The sequence below is a fragment of the Podarcis raffonei genome, chromosome 17 (genome assembly GCF_027172205.1).
Source record: "Podarcis raffonei isolate rPodRaf1 chromosome 17, rPodRaf1.pri, whole genome shotgun sequence".
In the NCBI taxonomy this organism is placed as follows: Eukaryota; Metazoa; Chordata; class Lepidosauria; order Squamata; family Lacertidae; genus Podarcis; species Podarcis raffonei.
Window position 1 is genome coordinate 21,735,123 of NC_070618.1, and position 19,726 is coordinate 21,754,848.

At 42.4% G+C, this 19,726-nt stretch overlaps 3 protein-coding genes and 1 long non-coding RNA gene across 11 annotated transcripts in view; 2 read left to right on the plus strand and 2 right to left on the minus strand.

Annotated features, from left to right (window-relative positions):
• The window catches only part of PLGRKT (plasminogen receptor with a C-terminal lysine), a 231,538-nt gene that overhangs the window by 114,893 nt on the left and 96,919 nt on the right, over positions 1-19,726 (plus strand). The window lies entirely within an intron of this gene.
• The window catches only part of ERMP1 (endoplasmic reticulum metallopeptidase 1), a 63,933-nt gene that overhangs the window by 33,039 nt on the left and 11,168 nt on the right, over positions 1-19,726 (plus strand). Inside the window, exons 14-17 of one of the 6 annotated variants that reach the window (XR_008328268.1) lie at positions 1,920-2,086; positions 4,812-4,994; positions 8,173-8,649; positions 9,900-10,760. Coding sequence is in view for 3 of the 6 variants with exons in the window: in XM_053371917.1 (XP_053227892.1) it covers positions 1,920-2,086; positions 4,812-4,976 (332 nt within the window). In the remaining 3 variants the exon portion in view is untranslated. Of the gene's footprint in view, positions 1-1,919; positions 2,087-4,811; positions 6,486-8,172; positions 8,650-9,899; positions 10,761-19,726 lie in introns of those variants that run through there. The other 5 variants (XR_008328269.1, XM_053371917.1, XM_053371918.1 and 2 more) reach the window with 5 other exon arrangements.
• RIC1 (RIC1 homolog, RAB6A GEF complex partner 1) overlaps positions 9,153-19,726 on the minus strand; it is a 45,592-nt gene continuing 35,018 nt past the window's right edge. For all 3 annotated transcript variants that reach the window (XM_053371910.1, XM_053371909.1, XM_053371911.1), the window contains exons 18-26: positions 17,917-18,033; positions 16,459-17,187; positions 14,988-15,146; positions 14,087-14,223; positions 13,562-13,848; positions 12,977-13,171; positions 11,974-12,151; positions 11,621-11,809; positions 9,153-11,123 (exon numbers count right to left, since the gene is read on the minus strand). In XM_053371910.1, the coding sequence (XP_053227885.1) occupies positions 10,835-11,123; positions 11,621-11,809; positions 11,974-12,151; positions 12,977-13,171; positions 13,562-13,848; positions 14,087-14,223; positions 14,988-15,146; positions 16,459-17,187; positions 17,917-18,033 (2,280 nt within the window). In that variant the 3' untranslated portion in view covers positions 9,153-10,834. The remainder of the gene's footprint in view (positions 11,124-11,620; positions 11,810-11,973; positions 12,152-12,976; positions 13,172-13,561; positions 13,849-14,086; positions 14,224-14,987; positions 15,147-16,458; positions 17,188-17,916; positions 18,034-19,726) is intronic.
• LOC128405381 (uncharacterized) lies at positions 18,305-19,722 on the minus strand. Its single transcript, XR_008328270.1, has 2 exons — positions 18,852-19,722; positions 18,305-18,488 (listed from the first exon to the last, which is right to left on the minus strand). It is a non-coding gene; the product is annotated as an uncharacterized LOC128405381 (long non-coding RNA).

Here is a 19,726-nt window from a genome sequence, read left to right on the forward strand (position 1 = left end):
CACGAACCGATTGGCTCCCCTGTTTGCAAGCCATCAATTGTCTGCACACCAGTCCCTGTTCAATCTCGCTGGAAAACATCAAATCCATGGCGCGAAAAAACTTCCTCGTGTCCTTCAGCATTTCACTATTCCCTGCCATCAGGGGTCTAACCCAGTCTCTCACCCCCCCTTCGAGATGGCCAATCACAAACGCCACTCGCGATGCCTCGTCGGGAAAGTCGTTAAACTGCAGCTCGAGAGCATACTGCATCTCTGTCCTAAAGGCTTGATAGTTCCTGGGGTCCCCCCCAAACTTCTGCACCAATCCTGGCATCTTTCTTGCTAGTGGGGCGCCTTTTGTCTTATCTGCATCCTGCGCCCTCCTTTCCTCTAGCCTCGCCGTTTGCAGCGCTAGCTGGAGCTCCAACACCCTGTACCTTTCTTCCAGGCTTGGACCCTCTCCAGCTCCTCCTGCTCCCCCGGCTCCGGCTGGGTTGCTCATGATGCCTCTTTGCACAAGCTGCTTTCAGGGACTGTCCGATTGCTGTGATGGGATGGTGAGCTGCTTGTGCGTAAAATCCTAGTCCCTCAGAGTTTGGCTAAGTCCACAAACCTCTGTCTCTGACGGAGCTCCTTAAGCATGGCTCCATCAGTCACTCGTTGAATCGGACAGTGGGCGTTTACGGAACTTCTTCCAGCATAAAAGCTCCTTAACGGAAACGCGTCTTCTGGACTCTCGGCGTGACAGTTTCCGGCGAGGAGTGGGTGTCCCTACAGGAGGTCCTGAAACCTCCCCACTATTTTCGCTCGAAGTGTCTCTGAGCCCTCCCTCCGACTCACTTTCCCTTGGAACTCCACTTCTCCCCCTGCTGGTCCCCTCCTCAGCTGAATGGTCTCTCTCACGCTCCGTGAGCCCTTTCACCTCCTGCGTCTCAGATGGCAGTTCCCTGACAGTATGTTTCTATTAGGGTTTATAAAGAAGAATACAAAGATTGTTGTCAAATATCTTTTTTTGTCCAAAACCAAAACGTTAAAGGCAAAAAAGAGAAAGAGAAGAAGAGGAAGAAAGGGGAAGACATAGGGAAAAAGAAATAGATTGAAAAGAGAGAGAGAGAAGTTAAGAAACTAAAGGACTTCTGATTCCTTGTCTGTCTACTATATATAAGCATTATTCACTTCAGCAACTGCAGTAGAACACCTAATAAAGCCACTTTCTACAAATCATTATCTTCACTCCTCAAATCCAAACATCATTATTTCTTCTTTTTCATGCAAAAAGTCTACGAGAGGTTTCTCATCTTTAGTAAACGTTTACAATGACTTTTCTCTGATTAAACATGTCGATTTCGCCATCTCAGCTAAGTCTGTTAGTGTTAACAGCCACTCTTCCATCGCTGGCAATAATGGTTCATAACATCTTTGAATGCACAGCTTTCTGAATACCTGAAACTGTTCTTAACCTGAAGCACCACTTTAGCTAATGGCGCCTCCCGCTGCCGCCACACCGCCGGAGCACGATTTCTGTTCTCATCCTGAAGCAAAGTTCTTAACCCGTGGTATTATTTCTGGGTTAGCGGAGTCTGTAACCTGAAGCGTATGTAACCTGAAGCATATGTAACCTGAGGTACCACTGTATAGTCGTGTGCTAAGTTTCATGGTGAATAGGTTCCTGCTGGGAACCATGAGCAGCTATTGAGTTCAAGTCTTATTTGTGGACTTCTCAAAGCATGTGGCAGGTCATTGTGGAAATTGAATGCTGGACTGGACTGACTTTTTGACCTGATCCAGCTTAGGTTTTTTTGCCTTAAAGCAAGCAGTAAGGGACATAAAGAAATTCAGGAGAAGAAAGGAATTCACGATAGTTCTAGGTACACCTGAAAAAGTTCCTGTGTTCTTCATTCTGCGCTAATGTAGAAATCTTTGTCTGCCGTCTACTTTAGGTCCAAGTCACATGTCAGTGTTTCTTCGGCCACATGAAGGTTCAACACTGTCCAGGTGGTCTCTGGGAGATGGAACTCCTCTTGCTAATAATGTAGGCAGAGATTATTTTATATATTATACACATGGACTCCAGGCCTCGCCATGGCGCTTCTGGATAGAAATGAAGGTGAGGCTATATCAAAAACATGCAGTCGTACTTCTTAGAACTCTGTTAAAATGATTTGCTTTTTTGGAACACAGTTTCCAATGGTTCATCTGTGTGTGTGTGTGTGTGTGTTTGTAAAGAAAATGCAGGCTTTTTATGCTGTACATTTTCGAACTCAGTTCCCTCCTGCCCCTTGGCTTGTAAGTCTACTCTTCTCCTTTGCACACATCCCAAAAGGTTTGCTTCCAAATGTGCGTCATAGGCAGACCATCTGTTTCAGGGATGGCTCACCCGTGGGTCATCTGTAGAGCTTTTTTCTAGCCCTCCCAAAACCCCTCTAAAATCATCATTAACACCCACTCGCCCACACCTGCCCATAGGGATGCCTGCTTGAGGAAAGGAACCCTTGCCCCCCGGTTTGATCTCCTGACCATAGCAAAGAGAGCAGATATTATCTGTACACTGGGCCTCACTGTAAAATCCCAAGTTATGGCTCTTCTATTTCTTGTAACAAGTAGAGACGCTTTTCTTTCTTTTTCTTTCTTTTACATTTTATTTATACTTTTCAAATACAGTGGTACCTTGGTTCTCAAATTTAACCCATTCCGGAAGTCCGTTCCAAAACCAAAGCGTTCCAAAACCAAGGCACGCTTTCCCATAGAAAGTAATGCAAAAGGGATTAATCCGTTCTAGACTTTTGAAAACAACCCCTAAAACAGCAATTTAACATGAATTTTACTAACTGACGAGACCATTGATCCATAAAATGAAAGCGATAAACAATGTACTGCAGTCACACAGTCAATCCATCAGTAGCTGAAATGGGTTCCACACAGTCAAGAAAAACGAAACAAAAAAAGCTGCAAAAATAAAAACCGCAAAATAAATAGCAAAGATAGACCTCAGCATAACACTGAGAATGGAAGTGTGGCACTCAAAACGGACCATGTTCAGCTTCTGAAAAAAGTTTACAGATCAGAACACTTACTTCCAGGTTTACAGTGTTTGGGTTCCAAGTTGTTTGAGTACCAAGGCGGTTAAGAACCAGGGTACCACTGTATAACTGATTTTACATTCATTTTGACATTTTAAAACTTGGCTTCCTTCCCCCTTTTTGCAGTTCCTTAAATTTATTTTTACTATCTTCTGCATATCCAAATTAACTTAACTTGCTCATTTATCTTCTTTATATATATATTTATACTCTTATATAGCTGCAGGTTATTACAATAATCCTGCCAGTGTTTTTATCTGTTTACAATTTATCCGTAAATATTCAATAAACCATTTCCATTCTTTTATAAAAAGTTTGATATCTGGATTTCTTATTCTTCCAGTAAGTTTCGCCATTTCTGCATATTCTATAACTTTTCGTATCCATTTTCCCTTTGCTGGGGCTTCTTCTTTCCATTTTTGGGCAAGTAACATTCTTGCCGCTGTAGCCGCATACATAAAAAAAATTCTATATAATTTAGGTAGTTCTATCCCTATAATTCCCATACTTGGGCTTTTCATACTTCTGGCACAATCTGTGTAGTCATAGCTGTTTTGTCCCTCATTTATTAACCTGGGTTTTTGTTTTTTTTTACTTCTTTTAATTTTCTACCTAATCTGATATCTAATAGGGAGAAAATTCCTTCTGTATCCCTGCATGACATAGAACGGCTTCTGTATAGGCTGTTTCTTCATACTGGATTCCCTTTTTAGCCAGCAGCAAGCAGCAAAAATGCACATCTGCTATATATCAGAGGGTGCCTTTGGAAACTTCAGCCCATCCTAGAATGTGCATGTGATTACAAGCCTACTGTTTCTAATTGTATTAAAAGGTCAAACCCACAATTTTCCTATGAACCAACATTTCTACTTTTGCTTTTTGTGAGCCTTTTTTAAAAATGAGCACAGATTGCTCCACCTCCATATAACTTGTTTGTTGGATATGCTGCGTAGCTCCCATTTCAGTATGCTTCCTCGTAACGTGTGTCTTAGTTGTCAAATTGGTTTCAGGATCATTTGTGAGCTTTCAGCCTGCTAAATACCATTTTCCCTTCTTTGTAGTCTCTGTGAAGAGCACACAAGCTTCTGTCCTGTTTGCAGGCCCCGAGTCTTCTGGATCTGACACCCTTCGCCACCTATACCGTATTTTTCGCTCTGTAAGACGCACTTTGCCCCTCCTAAAAAGTAAGGGGAAATGTGTGTGCGTCTTATGGAGCGAATGCAAGCTGCGCAGCTATTGCTGAAGCCAGAAGAGCAAGAGGGATCAGTGCGCACAGATCCCTCTTGCTGTTCTGGCTTCTGGGATAGCCACGTGAAGCCTCTTTAGGGCAACGGGAGGAACATTCCCCCTGCCCTGAAATGGCTTGGCACGGCTATCCCAGAAGCCAGAACAGCAAGAGGGACCGCTGCTTTCACTGCACAGTGATCCCTCTTGCTGTTGACTTTAGCTGGAGAGGTGCTGCACAGCTTTCCCTCTCTGCGCAGCGCCCCTTCAGCAAAGCGGGAGGAGAAACAGAGCCCCTTCTATTTCTCCCCCTGCTTTGCTGGAGAGAGGCGCTGCTCAGAGAGGGAGAGAATTTCCCCCCCTTGTTCTCCTCCTCTAAAACTAGGTGCGTATTATGGTCCGGTGCGTCTTATAGAATGAAAGATTGTGCAATGATAATAAGGGACTTAGAAGTTTCTAGAAATCATATTTAGCATGACCGTGATCAAATCTTTGCTTAATCTGGCTTTGCCTTGGCTGTTTTTTCAGGCTTCTGAAGAGCCCACTAAAGGAATGGTCACCCTTTCTGTGGTTTCGCAGTATTTATTTGAAGAAGATCACAATTCTCCTCAGTTGCAGGCCTTAGCTGAAAGATTTCCCAACTGGACTTTTACCTCAGGCTGGGTCTCCACCTATGATCAATTTATCTTTTAACCCAGAGATAACACAAAGGTAAATTGTTTCCCATACATTGGATGCAGCTTTCGCTCATAAGGAGTTGGGAAGAATGAGTATTGTTGACAAAAAAAACTGTGTAAAATACTTCAGCCACAAAGGTATTTCTATGGCAGCTTGAATAGGTAAAAGGGGGTGGGGGCATGGGGAGAGAGAAGGAAACCTTTGTGGTTTTTATGCAAAATATCACCTACTTGAAAGCTGCCTTTTAGGAAGTGGTTTTAGAGTTGCCGTCTTGGGCATCTTGCAATAAAAGGGGCTTTGCGCAGGCATTCCAAGCACAATGTAAAACCCTCCACAGGCTTTAAACAACCCGAGTTCTGCCTTCCAGTAACATTTTGATTCGTTATGTTCTTAATCGGCTAAAGTAAGGCTTTGGGTTGGAGACTTTTAAGACTGTACATCATGGAAGATAAAAGAAGCGCCAGTCATCGTTACAGTTCCAAAGTATTGATGCCCATTTAGAACACCGTCTGTAATCAAAGCTCTTTAAATTCTTAACCGCAGAGACCTTGGCGATTGCTAATTCTTGCCTGCTCTGATTTTACGGTTTTTCTTTCTAAAAACTTCTGTATGTCCCTTTTGGGGCATTGTACTGATGCTCGACTGCAGTGTCTCTGAGTAGAAGTTGGACCAACCCCAAAATGCGCTCACTTTTCTATGGGGATCAAGTGGAATGAAGGCCAGGCTGTATCGGATGCAAGCGCACAGTGCTATTGTCTCTTTGGACTTCTGAGCACTGAGCTAGCCACTTTCGCCTTTTGTATGCAGGTGTCTTATGTGTGTGTTGGGTTTTCATTCTTGGCAATACCAGCTATTCAGCAGTTGTTAAAAGTGTCAATAGTCAGTTCCTATTCTTTAGTTGCTTTCTTGCAAGTTAATAGAAACTACACATTTCCACTGTGTTATTGGAAGCTTGCAGGAAATCAAGTTGCACATGCTTAAAATGTGCTCCTTTAAAATATATTGAATTGAGGAAACTCTTGTTCAGAGAGATTTTGAACACAGTATGCTCATCTGTAATTCCTTCCACTTAAGATTACATTGCTCTACCCCGTTTCTATTGAACTCAATGGGACTTGCTTTTGAATAGGTACGTGTAGCATTAATGCTATTCATGTTTGGGATTTTGCTATTAATGACTTCAGCTTCCAAAGCCCAAATATTTTAGTGCATCAGGGGGAAGGAAACGTGTTCCAAAAGGAAACATGTTGGGAAGAATTTGCCTAGGAGGCTGAAAACAGCCCGCCATGAATTAGAAGCCATTTGCAGGTGAAATAAGCAAAACATGAAGTGATATAAAAAAGAAAATTATTTGTTTCAGATCCACACAGTAATAACTTTGGACAGAAGGTTCAGGTCCCATCAAACAGTTTTTTTGGGGGGAGGTTTTTAGTCAGAACATAGAAAGCACTTCCAGTGGCAACCAATATAAAACCCTTTCCCATTCCTGCCTCTTCTGCTTCATTTGCATAGTGAAGGAAGGGGGGGGAATGGCATTTTCATCAAAATGAGTAACATAGGCTGGACAGTCTCTCTGCTGGAGGACATGTAAAAGTAGTAAAAAATACTACTCTATTCTCTAGAGCAGGTGTCCCCAAACTTGGCCCTCCAGATGTTTTGGGACTACAATCCCCATCATCCCTGACCACTGGTCGTGTTAGCTAGGGATGATGGGAGTTGTAGTCCCAAAACATCTGGAGATATGGGTTTGGGGATGCCTGCTCTAGAGTATGGGAAGAAAATCAGTGCTGTGGGCAGAAAACTTCCATTTCCCAGTTAAGCTATAGTAGGAAGCTGTAAGGCTATGTTGCGCCTTTGAGCTCCTCAAGACTCAGGTTTGTGGTGCTGCTGCCAAGATGCCAAATCACACAGCGTACAAAGCATGCGCCTGTAGCGGCTTTCACACAGGTGGGGTAGGAACAAAACCATATGCAAAGGCCAAGATGAGAATTAGCTTACTGCAATTCTACTGTGAAGTAAGTTCCGTTTAAGGGAGTTACCTCCCAGTAAAAATAATTAGATCAGGATGCTATTTGAAATCCCTGGTTCTTCAGCTTTACTGTCCAAATATTCTTTGATTTTTCCATTCAGATGACTTCTCAACATTTCCATTTGCCTCTCTTTTTTTTTAAATGTCACTAATCCTGCATTGCGTTAATATTACCTTATTAATGTCTTGGAAAATGTTGCATAATTATAATTTGAACGCTAAGGTCAACGCCAGCCTTGATGCCTGCGTGCCACTGAAACTAGCAGCTGTGCATTTAGCTTCTCCTTTGCTCTCTGTAGCCTTTTGTATAACTTGTGTCATAACATTGTGGGCTTCATTTTCCTCTCTCCATTCTAAATCACTGAATGGTGATTGGAAGGAAATTGAGAATCCCGTGATATCAGAACACAAGGCGTGTTATACTCCCCGTTACAGAGGGGTGGGGAACCTAAATATTTCGCTGCTCTATTGTGAGAAATGTTTAGTAGAATGCATCAGCTGGTCCTAAGTAACAGCACTGCTTTGTACTTCGAACTCAAATATTTCAAGCAAAGTCCAACAAATTGCCTATATTATTACTGTCTTAATTGCTGTAGCTACAAACCTGCATTAATATGTTATATTAAAAAGTGCACAAACTCTTTGCACTAAAAACAACTGGTTTTGCATGTAGTATTTTCCATTCATAAAAAAAACCTACTCGCGGAAGTATAGTGTTTATCTGTCCTAAATCTCTTGCGGATCTTAATGTACTGCATCTTAATGTACTGCTTTTGCAACATGCGTTTAAAATCTCAGTGCACCTTTTGCACATAGTGTGTGTTCTCCAATAAACCAAGATTGGAGAAATTCAGAACTCACCAAGCCTTCTCCCCAACTGATTTACATTGTGCCTCAAAACTTACATAATGGTTTGAAAATGACTCTGCATGATGTAAATATGGAGTAATGAAAAATACCTACATGTCTCAGAGCATGCTTAGGAACATCAGGGCAAGTAATAACTATTTTGTTCCTTGAAAGAAAAACTTTGCCTAACTCAGGTTGTATATTTTATTAAGTAGCAGAATGAAATAGTGGGATGCCTTTTTTGTGAACTCCTGCCTTTTTTAAAAAAGTACTTAACTGTTCAGCACATAAATTCTCTTGTTGATCATTCTATCTTGTCTTCCCTTGTTCTAGCATTGCACTGAAATCCCCAGTATGGCATTCTTCAGCTTAAAAGTTCTCAAGGATAAATTGAGTGTGTGTGGAACAAAAATCCTGCAGTTATTGCTCCTTGCTAGCCTAACTATGGGCCTGGTTTTTGTCATATACATTACAATATAGCTGATTGAGTTGTTAAATGTGTGCTTGGGTGTACTACTTCAGACTGCATTTATGGAGCTCATAGGACTGTTGTATTCTACCACCCCAGAAACACCTCTTTGGAGAGGATGCCTGCCAGGGAGATTGGTCCTAGCTTTGCCTTTTCCCAGCTGTGCTAATCTTCCACGCAAGAATCCTTTCTTTTCTTTTCTTTAAAGGAAGCAATCTACCTATGAGCCCCTCACCTGCTGCCTAAAGCGGTACATATATGCTTGCCTTTGTCTTCTGTTTGAGAACCAGGCCCTGGTTACAGATGTTGGAAGAAACACACAAGAGCTCAGAGAATGGAATGTATGTAAAAGATAACCAATGCTAAATAAATTGATTTTGTGAAAAGGTTTTGTTTTCTGGTCTAATCTGTTTAGGTGCTTCTGTAGCTAGAGTCAAGGATGGGTATAGCCAGTAGATTTGTTCTTAGGTTTTCTTCCCAGTTTCAGGGGAAGGGGAAGGAGAAGGGAAAAGACGCCTTGCGTTAGCATAAGTCATTGCACAGGCTTCTAGTAGCATGACCTTGCCAAGACAGGCTTGTCTTGAGGTCAGTGGTATAAGCAGCAGGTAGCAAACAGAAACCTGGGCGAAGCGTTGAGCAAAATTAAAGGTAAAACCCTGCAGGGGGTGGGTTGGTGCAGTACTCATCAGCATGCCTCTTAATGCAAGAGAGGCTTTAGTGAGTGGACATTACATATTAAAAACAGATTAAATATTTCTACCTGGAAAAAATAAAAGCAGATGCTTATTCCCTTCATGTTACACAATGCAGCATGTCAAGCTAACAAGAAGTATGGATTGTTACCTCATTTCCACCCTTCGTCATTTATTTGAAAGTTATTGCACATGTACCAGTACTAATGGCAAAGTCTAAGCAACAGTAATAAAACTTATCTAGTTACATTTATCCATTAAAAGACAATTTGATCTTGTCCCCTGGAAAAATATACAAAGTTATAATCTGTATTTCTATGCTCCTTCTGAAGGTTCAGAACACATTACCAGTTCAGAATTCATATAGAGAAATGTATGAACAAACTGAGGTTGTGGCAGACAGTGATGCTTCTGCATAATAAAATGGTTTTGGTCCATATCAGTATTCATTATACCCCACATTATAAAAATAAGTGTTAGTTTTTGTATAAAAAGTAGAAGTGTTGCATTTCTCTTTTTTTCCTGTAACCCCAATTGCACAGTAGAAACCAACCAATGCCTAAATTTTAATACTGTTACAGGTATTTAATATTATACATATTGGGGGCAGCAGATAAGGGGAAAAATAAGTACCTCAAAGCAACCATGAGCCTCTGCTGCAGCCAGCTTCTCTTTAACATTGTTGTATGAAAGTTAAAATAAACATTTGCAATTAGTTACAAGTATATGCATTATAAAATATTTGCAAGGTGGTAGTTTAAGTATATACACTGTACATTGTCACTAGCCAGCCTTAAGAGCAATAAGGTGGTTCTATTTACATAAAACTAGTCTTGAGAGAGAAAATGTACAAGTGAAATAAATAAGAACCTTCCGTTATTTGTTTAAAATCTGCTTAGGATACATCTGAATAGGTCCGAAAACAAAACGATGTCCCTAGCAACTGTTCCTACTGCCTTGGAAGAGTTCGGTGAAGGTCTTGTTGCATCCTGATGGAAGTGCAACTATGCTTCAATTTTCCTGGAATTAAAGGTCAAAGCATGCAAGACAGAGAGGGCTCGGCTCCCCTTCACTGCAATACAAGCACCAGAAGCATGAACAGAATATACAGGAATATTCACAAAACATACAATGTATTTTACAATTATTTAATATAAAAAGTCTAGTGATATCAAACAGCATAATCTATAAAACAGACAGAGCCTAGCTCCATCAAGCCATCGTTTCCAGCAATCAAGCTAAGCAGAACATATGAAGTTGTTATCCTAGTTAGCTTCATTGTTGATTTTTTTAAAAGTTTGGGTTCAAAAACCAGGCAAGCTGAACATTAGACAAACACTCCTCTTAAATATTGTCTCGTTTTCCAGAGGGGACCAGTTTAATTTAGAACCTCCGGATATTAGGCTGCATTCTTCTTGCATCCCAAAGGAACTCAACTTGTGCACTGATATATATGTCCTTCTGCATGATCAGTTATCCAAAACAACAGGAAAATATTTGAGGACAAGAGGGGGGGGGCGGAAAAAACCAAGATCTCCAAAATAAAATTATCTTGGTATGAAAACTACAAATACGATATTCTTGCTTTCCACATAGCCAAGTTTATAGATGAAAGAGCCAAGACTGCTTACTAGGAAGTTTTCACAGATTTAAGAAGGTTCTCTAGTTAATGCATTTTTTAAAAAACACACCAAAAAAGCATTAAAAAAGAAAAGAAAAGTTTAACTGTTGAAGGCTTTGATTACTCCCCCCCCCCAAAAGCAATGTTCTTAAATGCCATTACTATGATGCTGTGCTCTTATTCATATGATCAGCCAAAAGTTTCCAGGCAGTGTTAGGACACAGTGCAGTCATAACTGCCTTCTGGGAGTGGGTCCTCCTCTTCTTCCTCTCCAATCATGTCCTCATCGTGCCGCGTCATGGTGCTACTGCCAGGGTCAATTTGAGGACTGGCACTGTGGCCAGCTGAACTTCTGTTTTCTTCTGCCCTCGGGCTGGCTTGTTCTGCTGCTCTCGAGAGGTTTGCGGGCTGAAAGGCTTCCTGCTGCACTTGTTCCTCTGCTATCTCACTCAGTTTCTGGAGCTGGGGCTTGAGGACGGTTAAAAATGGCTTGTACCCAAGGCTAAAGGACATAAAAGAGAAAAGTCGTTCCAGTTAATTATCTTAAAACTCCTAATTCAGGCTTTGACCTTCTCCTGGTCATTAAAGTTCAGAACACGATGTACCTCGCACTAAACATACTCAAAACCTTTTGCTCATAAATTAATGGCTGTGGAAACACTTTTAACAGTAAAAGCCTGTATTTACTCCTATGGTGTCCCAAGTTTCCCTTATTACCCTGAAGGTGCTCCCACCATATCCCAAGTCACTGTGATTTGAGATATACATACCCTGCTTGTTCTATGGATAGATACAACCTGTTGTCACACTACTGTTTAGTTTTTTATATCACACTGTTTATATCATGCCTATTATTGAGGTCATTGAACAGTTCCTGGTTGAGACAGGTCCAACATTAAAAATTCATCCTTTAATCACCAGTGTACTTCAATGCTATGCTGAACTGCATGCAGATTTATTTGGCAGACAATGGGAGGGGATAAGGCTCATGAAACTTACCAGTCTGTAGAGGCCCATCTATCTACTGCCTGCAATCCCATCTTTATGTTCTGCAACATCTCTCCTTCAACCTCTGAAGATTGCATTAGGCTAAAAACTTGACTGATTATTGAAGATTCCCGGAGAATAAGGCCTATAATAACGCACCAGTCCAGACATCCTGCTTCCATAAAAATATGAAGCAAATACCTACAGAAGAGAAAAAAATTGAAGCAAATAGGGTAAGGCAAAACAAACTTTTTAACACCACTGCAAGACTGCTGTCCCCTTTAACCCCAACCTGCTAAGATTGGCTTCAAGGAGACATAGCAAATACTCCTCACCCCTTTACTACAAATTCCAGCCTAACTTACCGCAGCTGAACCTGTGATTTATGTGGCCCTTTACTGGCCAGCTCCAGGGAGATATGTTCCAGCTCAGATTGTGTTAAACTCAGTGTTGAGAAGTTCTCATCCACCATCGTCCAGTCTCCGTCCACGATAGAGCTTGTTTCCGTCAGGTCTGTTGCTGAACCAATGCTACATTCATCACCTGTTGAAACACTTTCATTTTAATGCGGAACTTAGAAAATCAGTACAGTACTGATCATGCCTGTATAGAGAACCCAACAGAATGACAACCTTGAGTCTGTGGTTTCCAAACTGTTAAAGGGAAGCCTTGGCTTTCCCTTCAATAAGATCGGTAATTAAGACAACTTCTCTGAAATAAAGCTTGCCAACCACAGCTGATTTCCACCCGTAATACTGAATAGGTTTTAAAAGTGTGCTCAAGAGTTCACACAGACTGTTAGTGAGGCCTGTTTAATACCCCAAGTGAAATGAGTGAACATTCTACAATATGCCCTGGAATTCTCCATGGCACACTATGGCAGTCATGCTCTAAGCATTTCTAAGCCTAGATCCATCCATTATTACCAGCACTGTTTTTGCTTAATCCATTTCCTTCTGTTCTTTAAGAATTCCAGAGGAAGACTAGAAAGCAGGAGGGAGCCACGAGATGCGCAAAGTATTCCCTGCTCCCCTTTCCCTCAAGAAAACGTGGAACTTACCGTATTTTTTGCTCTATAAGACTCACTTTTTCCCTCCTAAAAAGTAAGGGGAAATGTGTGTGCATCTTATGGAGCGAATGCAGGCTGCACAACTATCCCAGAAGCCAGAACAGCAAGAGGGATTGCTGCTTTCACTGCGCAGCGATCCCTCTTGCTGTCTTGGCTTCTGAGATTCAGAATATTTTTTTTCTCGTTTTCCTCCTCCAAAAACTAGGTGTGTCTTGTAGTCTGGTGCATCTTAGAGAGCAAAAAATACAGTAAATGCATTCGCAAAGGAAGCCAACTGCGCGGATGAAGGACTCACATACCTTTATTTAACAAAGGGGAGAGAAATGCCTCCTGCATGTGAGGACCATGGGAAGATGCTGCATCCATTTCTCTTTGGGAGGAACTGATGGCACCGAGCCAGCTGTGACTTCGTGGCATGTTTGGAATGCCACTGTCCACTTCCATGTTCAAAAAGCTGTCAGCAGACTGGGATTTTAAGAGTTGTTCACCTATTACTGGAAAAGGAAGCACATTAATAAACGATGGCTCCCAACAGTCAATGAACACGTGCCAAGATTTCATTCTTAATTGATACTATAGGACTTTGAATCTAAGCCAAGTTACGTGTGTGTGTGTGTGTGTGTATACACCAAAACAATTAAAACTGCTTATTGTAATTATTTAAGCGCAATGTAACTTGTATGCAAACCGATCTCTGAAACTCACTCTGCACAGTGAGATCAACTTTTGATTTAACACAAATACAACCAACTTGGGAATACAGAGGAATAAGGAAACTCTAGGCAATTGTACTTCTGTTCCTTCCAGATTTCGGTCAGGCCTAGAAGCTGCTTTTACTTCCTAGTTGTTGAAAACAAAAAAACAACACATTGAGGACACAGTACCTGTCCTGTACTTCCCATTCTTCAGAGGAGAATTTATGGAACAAACTGGAATAATTGGAAACGGCCAGAGGAAGTCGTTGTGCAGTTTCTTCAAAGCTGTTACAAAATCCTCTACACGGGCAGCTCTGGTGCGTTCCTTACACAACCAGCCTATCAGCTCAAAGCCCAGCTGGGCAGCAAAGCAACCAAGGTCCTTCAGCCTGATTTCTTCCAGGAGGCGCCGGGCGTGTCGCCATAACATCATATCAATGTACATATTCTCGGCACAGTCGCTGTCTTTACTCCACCTATGGAGAGAATATCAGGACACATGACTAAAACCCAGTTAATTTGAGATTAGTTTCCACAGTACTTCTTTGCTGATCTATGCTGTGTCTTCCAAGGATTCTCACTGTGAGAATAGAATACTAGGAGGCCCATGAGCTTGATCCAGCATGGTCTTCTTAGTTTCTCAAGAGACTAGGAAGAGACCTTGTACATTCCGTTCTACCATCATGAGGATTATAGCCTCTGGTATCACATTACCTTTTGCCGGATGGACCAGAGGGCATGCTCAAGGTTTTCTGCAAGTTAAACTTGCCAGGAGGAAGGCTTTCTCCGGATTGGGACAAACTAATGCTGCGATTTCTGAAGAATTCAAAGCCACCACTTGAACTAGGTTCCTACATGGAAGAAAGCATAAAGAAAAATGTTATACAACAGCAGGGTGGGGCGGGAGGCATGGCCTGAGAGCTAAGAGAAGACACATCTTTTTTTAAAAAATCAGAATTTACAATATTTATTGATTATCTCTTGATCAACAACTATGTAAGCCATATAAAGTTATTACTTCCTTATTTCATTTTAATGTAACTTGCCAATATTAAAATAATATGGTTTGTTCTCTTATACAGCTGTAAAGGTAAAAGGAGGTAAAGGACCCTTGGATGGTTAAGTCCAGTCAAAGGCGACTATGGGGTTGCAGTGCTCATCTCGCTTTCAGGCCGAGGAAGCTGGCGTTTGTCCGCATACAGCTTTCCAATTCATGTGGCCAGTATGACTAAACCGCTACTGGCGCAGCGGGACACCGTGACAGAAGCCAGAGCGCACGGAAACGCCGTTTACCTTCCCGCCACAGTGGTACCTATTTATCTACTTGCACTGGCGTGCTTTCGAACTGCTAGGTTGCCAGGAGTTGGGACAGAGCAACGGGAGCTCACCCCATTGCGGGGATTCGAACTGCCAACCTTATGATCAGCAAGCCCAAGAGGCTCAGTGGTTTAGACCACAGCGCCACCTGCGTCCCTGTACAGCTGTAGATTGAACAGATGATACCCTTCAGTGTCACAGGGAGCACATTCTTTCTGCTATTAAGTATATATTACATTACTCTTTGATAATTACCCAGTAACATATATGACAGATCTATCGTGTTCATCTAACAAACCTGAGTTGTTGGTGTAGGAGGAGGTGTCTCTGACTCCCCAGAGCCAATGGCTTTCAGAAATCTGATCATGTGACGACAGAGATCCCACTTTCCCTGCTCCAAGGCAGTATTGAATAGCAAAGTTGCATGCTGCCTACTAACTGCTGGAACTTCCATGTTCTAGAGGCAACACAAAACACTTTTAGATGGGAGCCACTGATGTGAGAGTTCGTATATTATTTCTCTTACAAGGTTCAAGAAATAGCTCCTGTGGAAGAAATCTTTTTTTAAAAAAATGAGGATTGTGGATGGAAATGCACTTTGGACCATATGTCCTCCATTGTGGAAATCTAATTTTACAAGGACAGGAAGAAACACCATGGACAGAATAATTGCCATACACAGGAAGAACAAGGACATAGCTTGAGTGCCTCACTTGCAGTTTTAGAAATCATTTAATGTGTCAACACAAATAGAAGTTACTAATACTGCAGTTGTTGCATAAGGGATTATTATTGCAATCCAACTGTAATTGAAATTAATAAGATTTTGGAATGCAGAAATAAAGAAATCATCAAACCATAAATTCTAGCAAGCGAGGGGGCCACCTAAATTATATAATTCGGTATTTGAATGATTGGTATTAGTAATGTAATTATAAATTGCTTTTATTATAATGAGGCTATTATTGGATTGTAATTGAAAACTAATAAAAATTATTATCAGGTAATCTAAATCACCACAACACCGTTTAAACACTCCCAGCCCTATCACAGAAGAGTCAGTAGGGTGGCCTGGAGGCAAGTACTATAAGGATCAATGCCCCCATATGGGAACTTCCATAGTTAAAGAATGTATGAGAGCCATTAATCATGTTTGTTCCCCTAAAAAAAATACCACTCGTGTCACAGTCCTCCCCTTCCCACCTCAGAAAGCTTTGTTTCAGTTGTTTCTGTTGAATTCAACTCTAGTCATACTCGTGAGAAGACCCTCTGAAATGGGCGTGACTTACTGTATTTTTCGCTCCATAAGACACACTTTTTCCCTCCTAAAAAGTAAGGGGAATGTGTGTGCGTCTTATGGAGCAAATGCAGGTGGGAGGCAGGTGGGAAAAGCCCCCAAGAGCCGCACACAGGCTCCGCGTGGCTCTTGCGGGCTTTTCTACGAGGTGGGAGAAAGACAGCCTGACATTGAGGGGCTGTCCTCCCACCTAGTAGAAAAGCCCGCAAGAGCTGCGCTCTCTTTAAAGAGCCGCGCCTAGCATGTGTGTGGCTCTTGGGGGGCTTTTCCCTAAGGAGGGAGAATTCCCCCTCTAAAAACTAGGTGCGTCTTATGGAGCGAAAAATATGGTGCTTCCATTCACTGCAATGGGTCTATACTCTGAATAGAACTTAGATGGATATAACGCATACAACAAGTAAAATGGCCCATCGCTTTCGTGCAGCATGCTCGCAGCATCTCCCTTTGGGATAAAATGAATGAATGCAGTTACCTGTAGAATAATAAGGTAAGAAGCAGCTGTGTCTAAGTCCTGGGCCATCAAACACTCTTCAAACAAGTCTTTCGGGTTCCCGACAGCAGCAAAGAGATAATTCCACAGGGCATATTCTGTCTTCCTAGCACAATGAACAACTGTCTGCAGGAAGAGGGGGAACTCTGTGATGAATTTAGCCACAGTGGGAAGCAGAGGGTCGGGAATGGGATCCCGCGAGGTAGCTTCTTCTTCCAGCACTTCGTGCAGCATCAGTTCGAGCACGTGAGGAAAGTACGGTAACGTGGCGCAGGAGTGAGCCAAAAGCAAGGCTTGTTCGCCCAGGTTCCTCACCAAAAGCTGGCGTAAAATGTGATGGAGGTAGATCTGAGATGTTCTCTCGACAATACAGAAAGGGAAGAGAACCTCTACATGTTCTGCGGCGCTGCTGTGAGTGTATAAACAGTCATAGAGCACAGTGTCATTCACAGCACCAAGAACCAAGGCATCTTCAAACAGGACGGCCAAGGGGTATATGTTAATATGGAAAGGCAACATGATCCGTCTTGAAAGAAAGGAATGCGGTTTGCGGTGGTCCCTGGGAAACAAAGGAAGCCAGACTTTCATACCTGAGCCACCGCAGCTGAGCCACAGAGCCTCCAGTAAGTGTCGTTTCTGTTTGTTAGAACGGCATGTAGTCCAAACATTTTCAACAGACTGGGCAAGAACAACTGGAGCACAAAATGGCAGCTAAAAACAAAAGCACAATTCCTTTAAAAACTACTTTCTTTTTACCTTTTCATACAAGTTTATTCTAAAAGTCTGGTGTGAGCCATTCCTTTCCCATCCTCATTTTCTATCTCGTAGTGGATATGTGCAAGTATTAGATTACTAGATAACTAAACAGTTTTCACATTTCTCTTGTTACCCCTTAATAGTATTATTTTATTTTTAAAAAGCAAGCAAGAAACGTAGCATTCTCTATTATTCACCTTGTTAATCTTCAATAGTAACATAACATGGCTATAAGTATATAGAGGTGAAAACACAGTTTGGTAAAGTACTACAAAACTAATGTCCAATTTGCTAGGAATTCCAGAGGCTCATTTTAGTCCCCCTTTCTCCTCCACTGGCAAAGAGACCAGAGTGTTTCACACAATTATTTATGTTTTGCGACAAAGGAATGTGTGACTGTATATACATTAATCAGAGTCAGTCTTCCTAAGTAGCTGTGGTAGGCAGACATGTGCTATTTAAAAACAAAAAATGAAACAGTTTACAGTGAGAATCTGTGCACAAAGCAATTTTTTAAGATAGTTTCGAAATCAAGTACATACAAAAGTTGGAGCTATCCATTCAGAGAGAGTCTTAGATGGTTTAACTACACGGTTCATGCTGTGTTATAAACCCCTGCTACACATTCACAATGCATATTCTTTATACTGTTTTAGAAAAAGATCTTCTCATAGGTTAACTCACAAGTTTCCTTTGGTTGGGATTACTCTCCTTCTCTCTTATCTGTGGACCAGATCGATCCCTCTGCACCATAATTAACTGTCCTGCTAAGTTTAACATGATGCTCTCTGCTTCACAGGCCTTAAAAAAGATAAAGCTCAATTACTTCCTTCACCTCTACAGAATCTATCCCTTTTATCCTGAAATGTGAATGGGTTAACGCCACAATGATAATAAAAGCATCGTAATGTAGCCTTGTTTATTCATCCTCATCCAGTCCATCACTGATCACAGACATGAAGGACATCACTGGCTCACCTGGATTAGATGAAAAGTGAAAACAGAGCTGGGTGTCTTCAGCTCCTGGGTGACACCCATCCCTGCTAGTCCCTCTGACAATCTCTCCCAGTGGTTTAGGGGGGGGGACCTTTTTGGCCCAGTGGGCCAGGTCCTTATTTGTTTCCACCCCATGGGCCAACTCTGACATTACACCAACAAGTGATAGACGAGTGGGTTGTTCTGCCCACCTGTCAAAGTCCCTTGCACAGTGCCCCTCAAGTGCCCCAAAGCCAGCTGGAGAAGTGCAGTGCAAGGGGCTCTGCCATTGCTATGCTCTGCATAAAGGTAAAGGAACCCCTGACCATTAGGTCCAGTCGTGACCGACTCTGGGGTTGCGGCGCTCATCTCGCTTTATTGGCCGAGGGAGCTGGCGTACAGCTTCCGGGTCATGTGGCCAGCATGACTAAGCCGCTTCTGGCAAACCAGAGCAGCGCACGGAAACGCCGTTTACCTTCCCGCTGGAGCGGTACCTATTTATCTACTTGCACTTTGACGTGCTTTTGAATTGCTAGACTGGCAGGAGCAGCGCCCAAGCAACGGGAGCTCACCCCGTTGCGGGGATTCGAACCGCCGACCTTCTGATCGGCAAGTCCTAGGCTCTGTGGTTTAACCCACAGCACCACCCGCATCCCTATGCTCTGCATATTCCAGTCTTATTGAAGGGGCCAAATGTTAGCTCCCCAAATCAGAAGAAACAGTCCCCTCCCACTTTTCAGGTGCCTACTGGCCACTTCCTAACTTGCCTTTGATTCTGTGGGGACTACACAGCCAAATTCCCATAGAAGCAGCTTTGCTAGCCCAGCGCTTGGCATTTGGGAGGCAATGAACACACACCGTGCCTCCCAAACAGTTCAGTGTTTTAAAGACTAAAAGCAGCCGTTCAAATTGGGCCCAGTTAAACTGGTACAGAAACAGTGTAATAAGCTCTGATCATCCAGCCCTAACAAGCAAGATTCCAAGTTTTCTCCAAAAGCAGCTCTGCTTATGTCTCATGGATGTCACTAGTACCTGCCTTTTGCTTATGCAGGGTCACAACTAGTGTACCAACCTGAGCTGGTAACACACTCCTGGCTGCCATCACCACTCATGCTTCCACAAGCAGAGCTGAGTCCAGAAGAACTCCCAAACTGCTAACACAGCCTTCAGGGAGGGCTGAGTCTGATTCTACCCAGAAATGGTTGCACTTCCCCACCCAGATCAATGCATTTCCCTACCTACAGCACTTAAATATCCCTTGGCAGATTTAGTGAGCAGTAGGCTTTAGAATCATAGAATCACAGGTGCTGAAACTTTGCTTAAAGGTCATGAAATCACATGCTGCTGTAGTAAATAAAATTCAAGCATCTCTCTGGACAGTTTGTTTAGTTTCAAACAATGTCTTAAACATTGTACCAAGAGTTGTCTCACTGATGAAGCAGCCCTCAACCTGTCGCAGTTTACACAGCAGAGTTACTGTATATTTCCCCTGCAGTCCTCAAAAACTGTACCTATACAT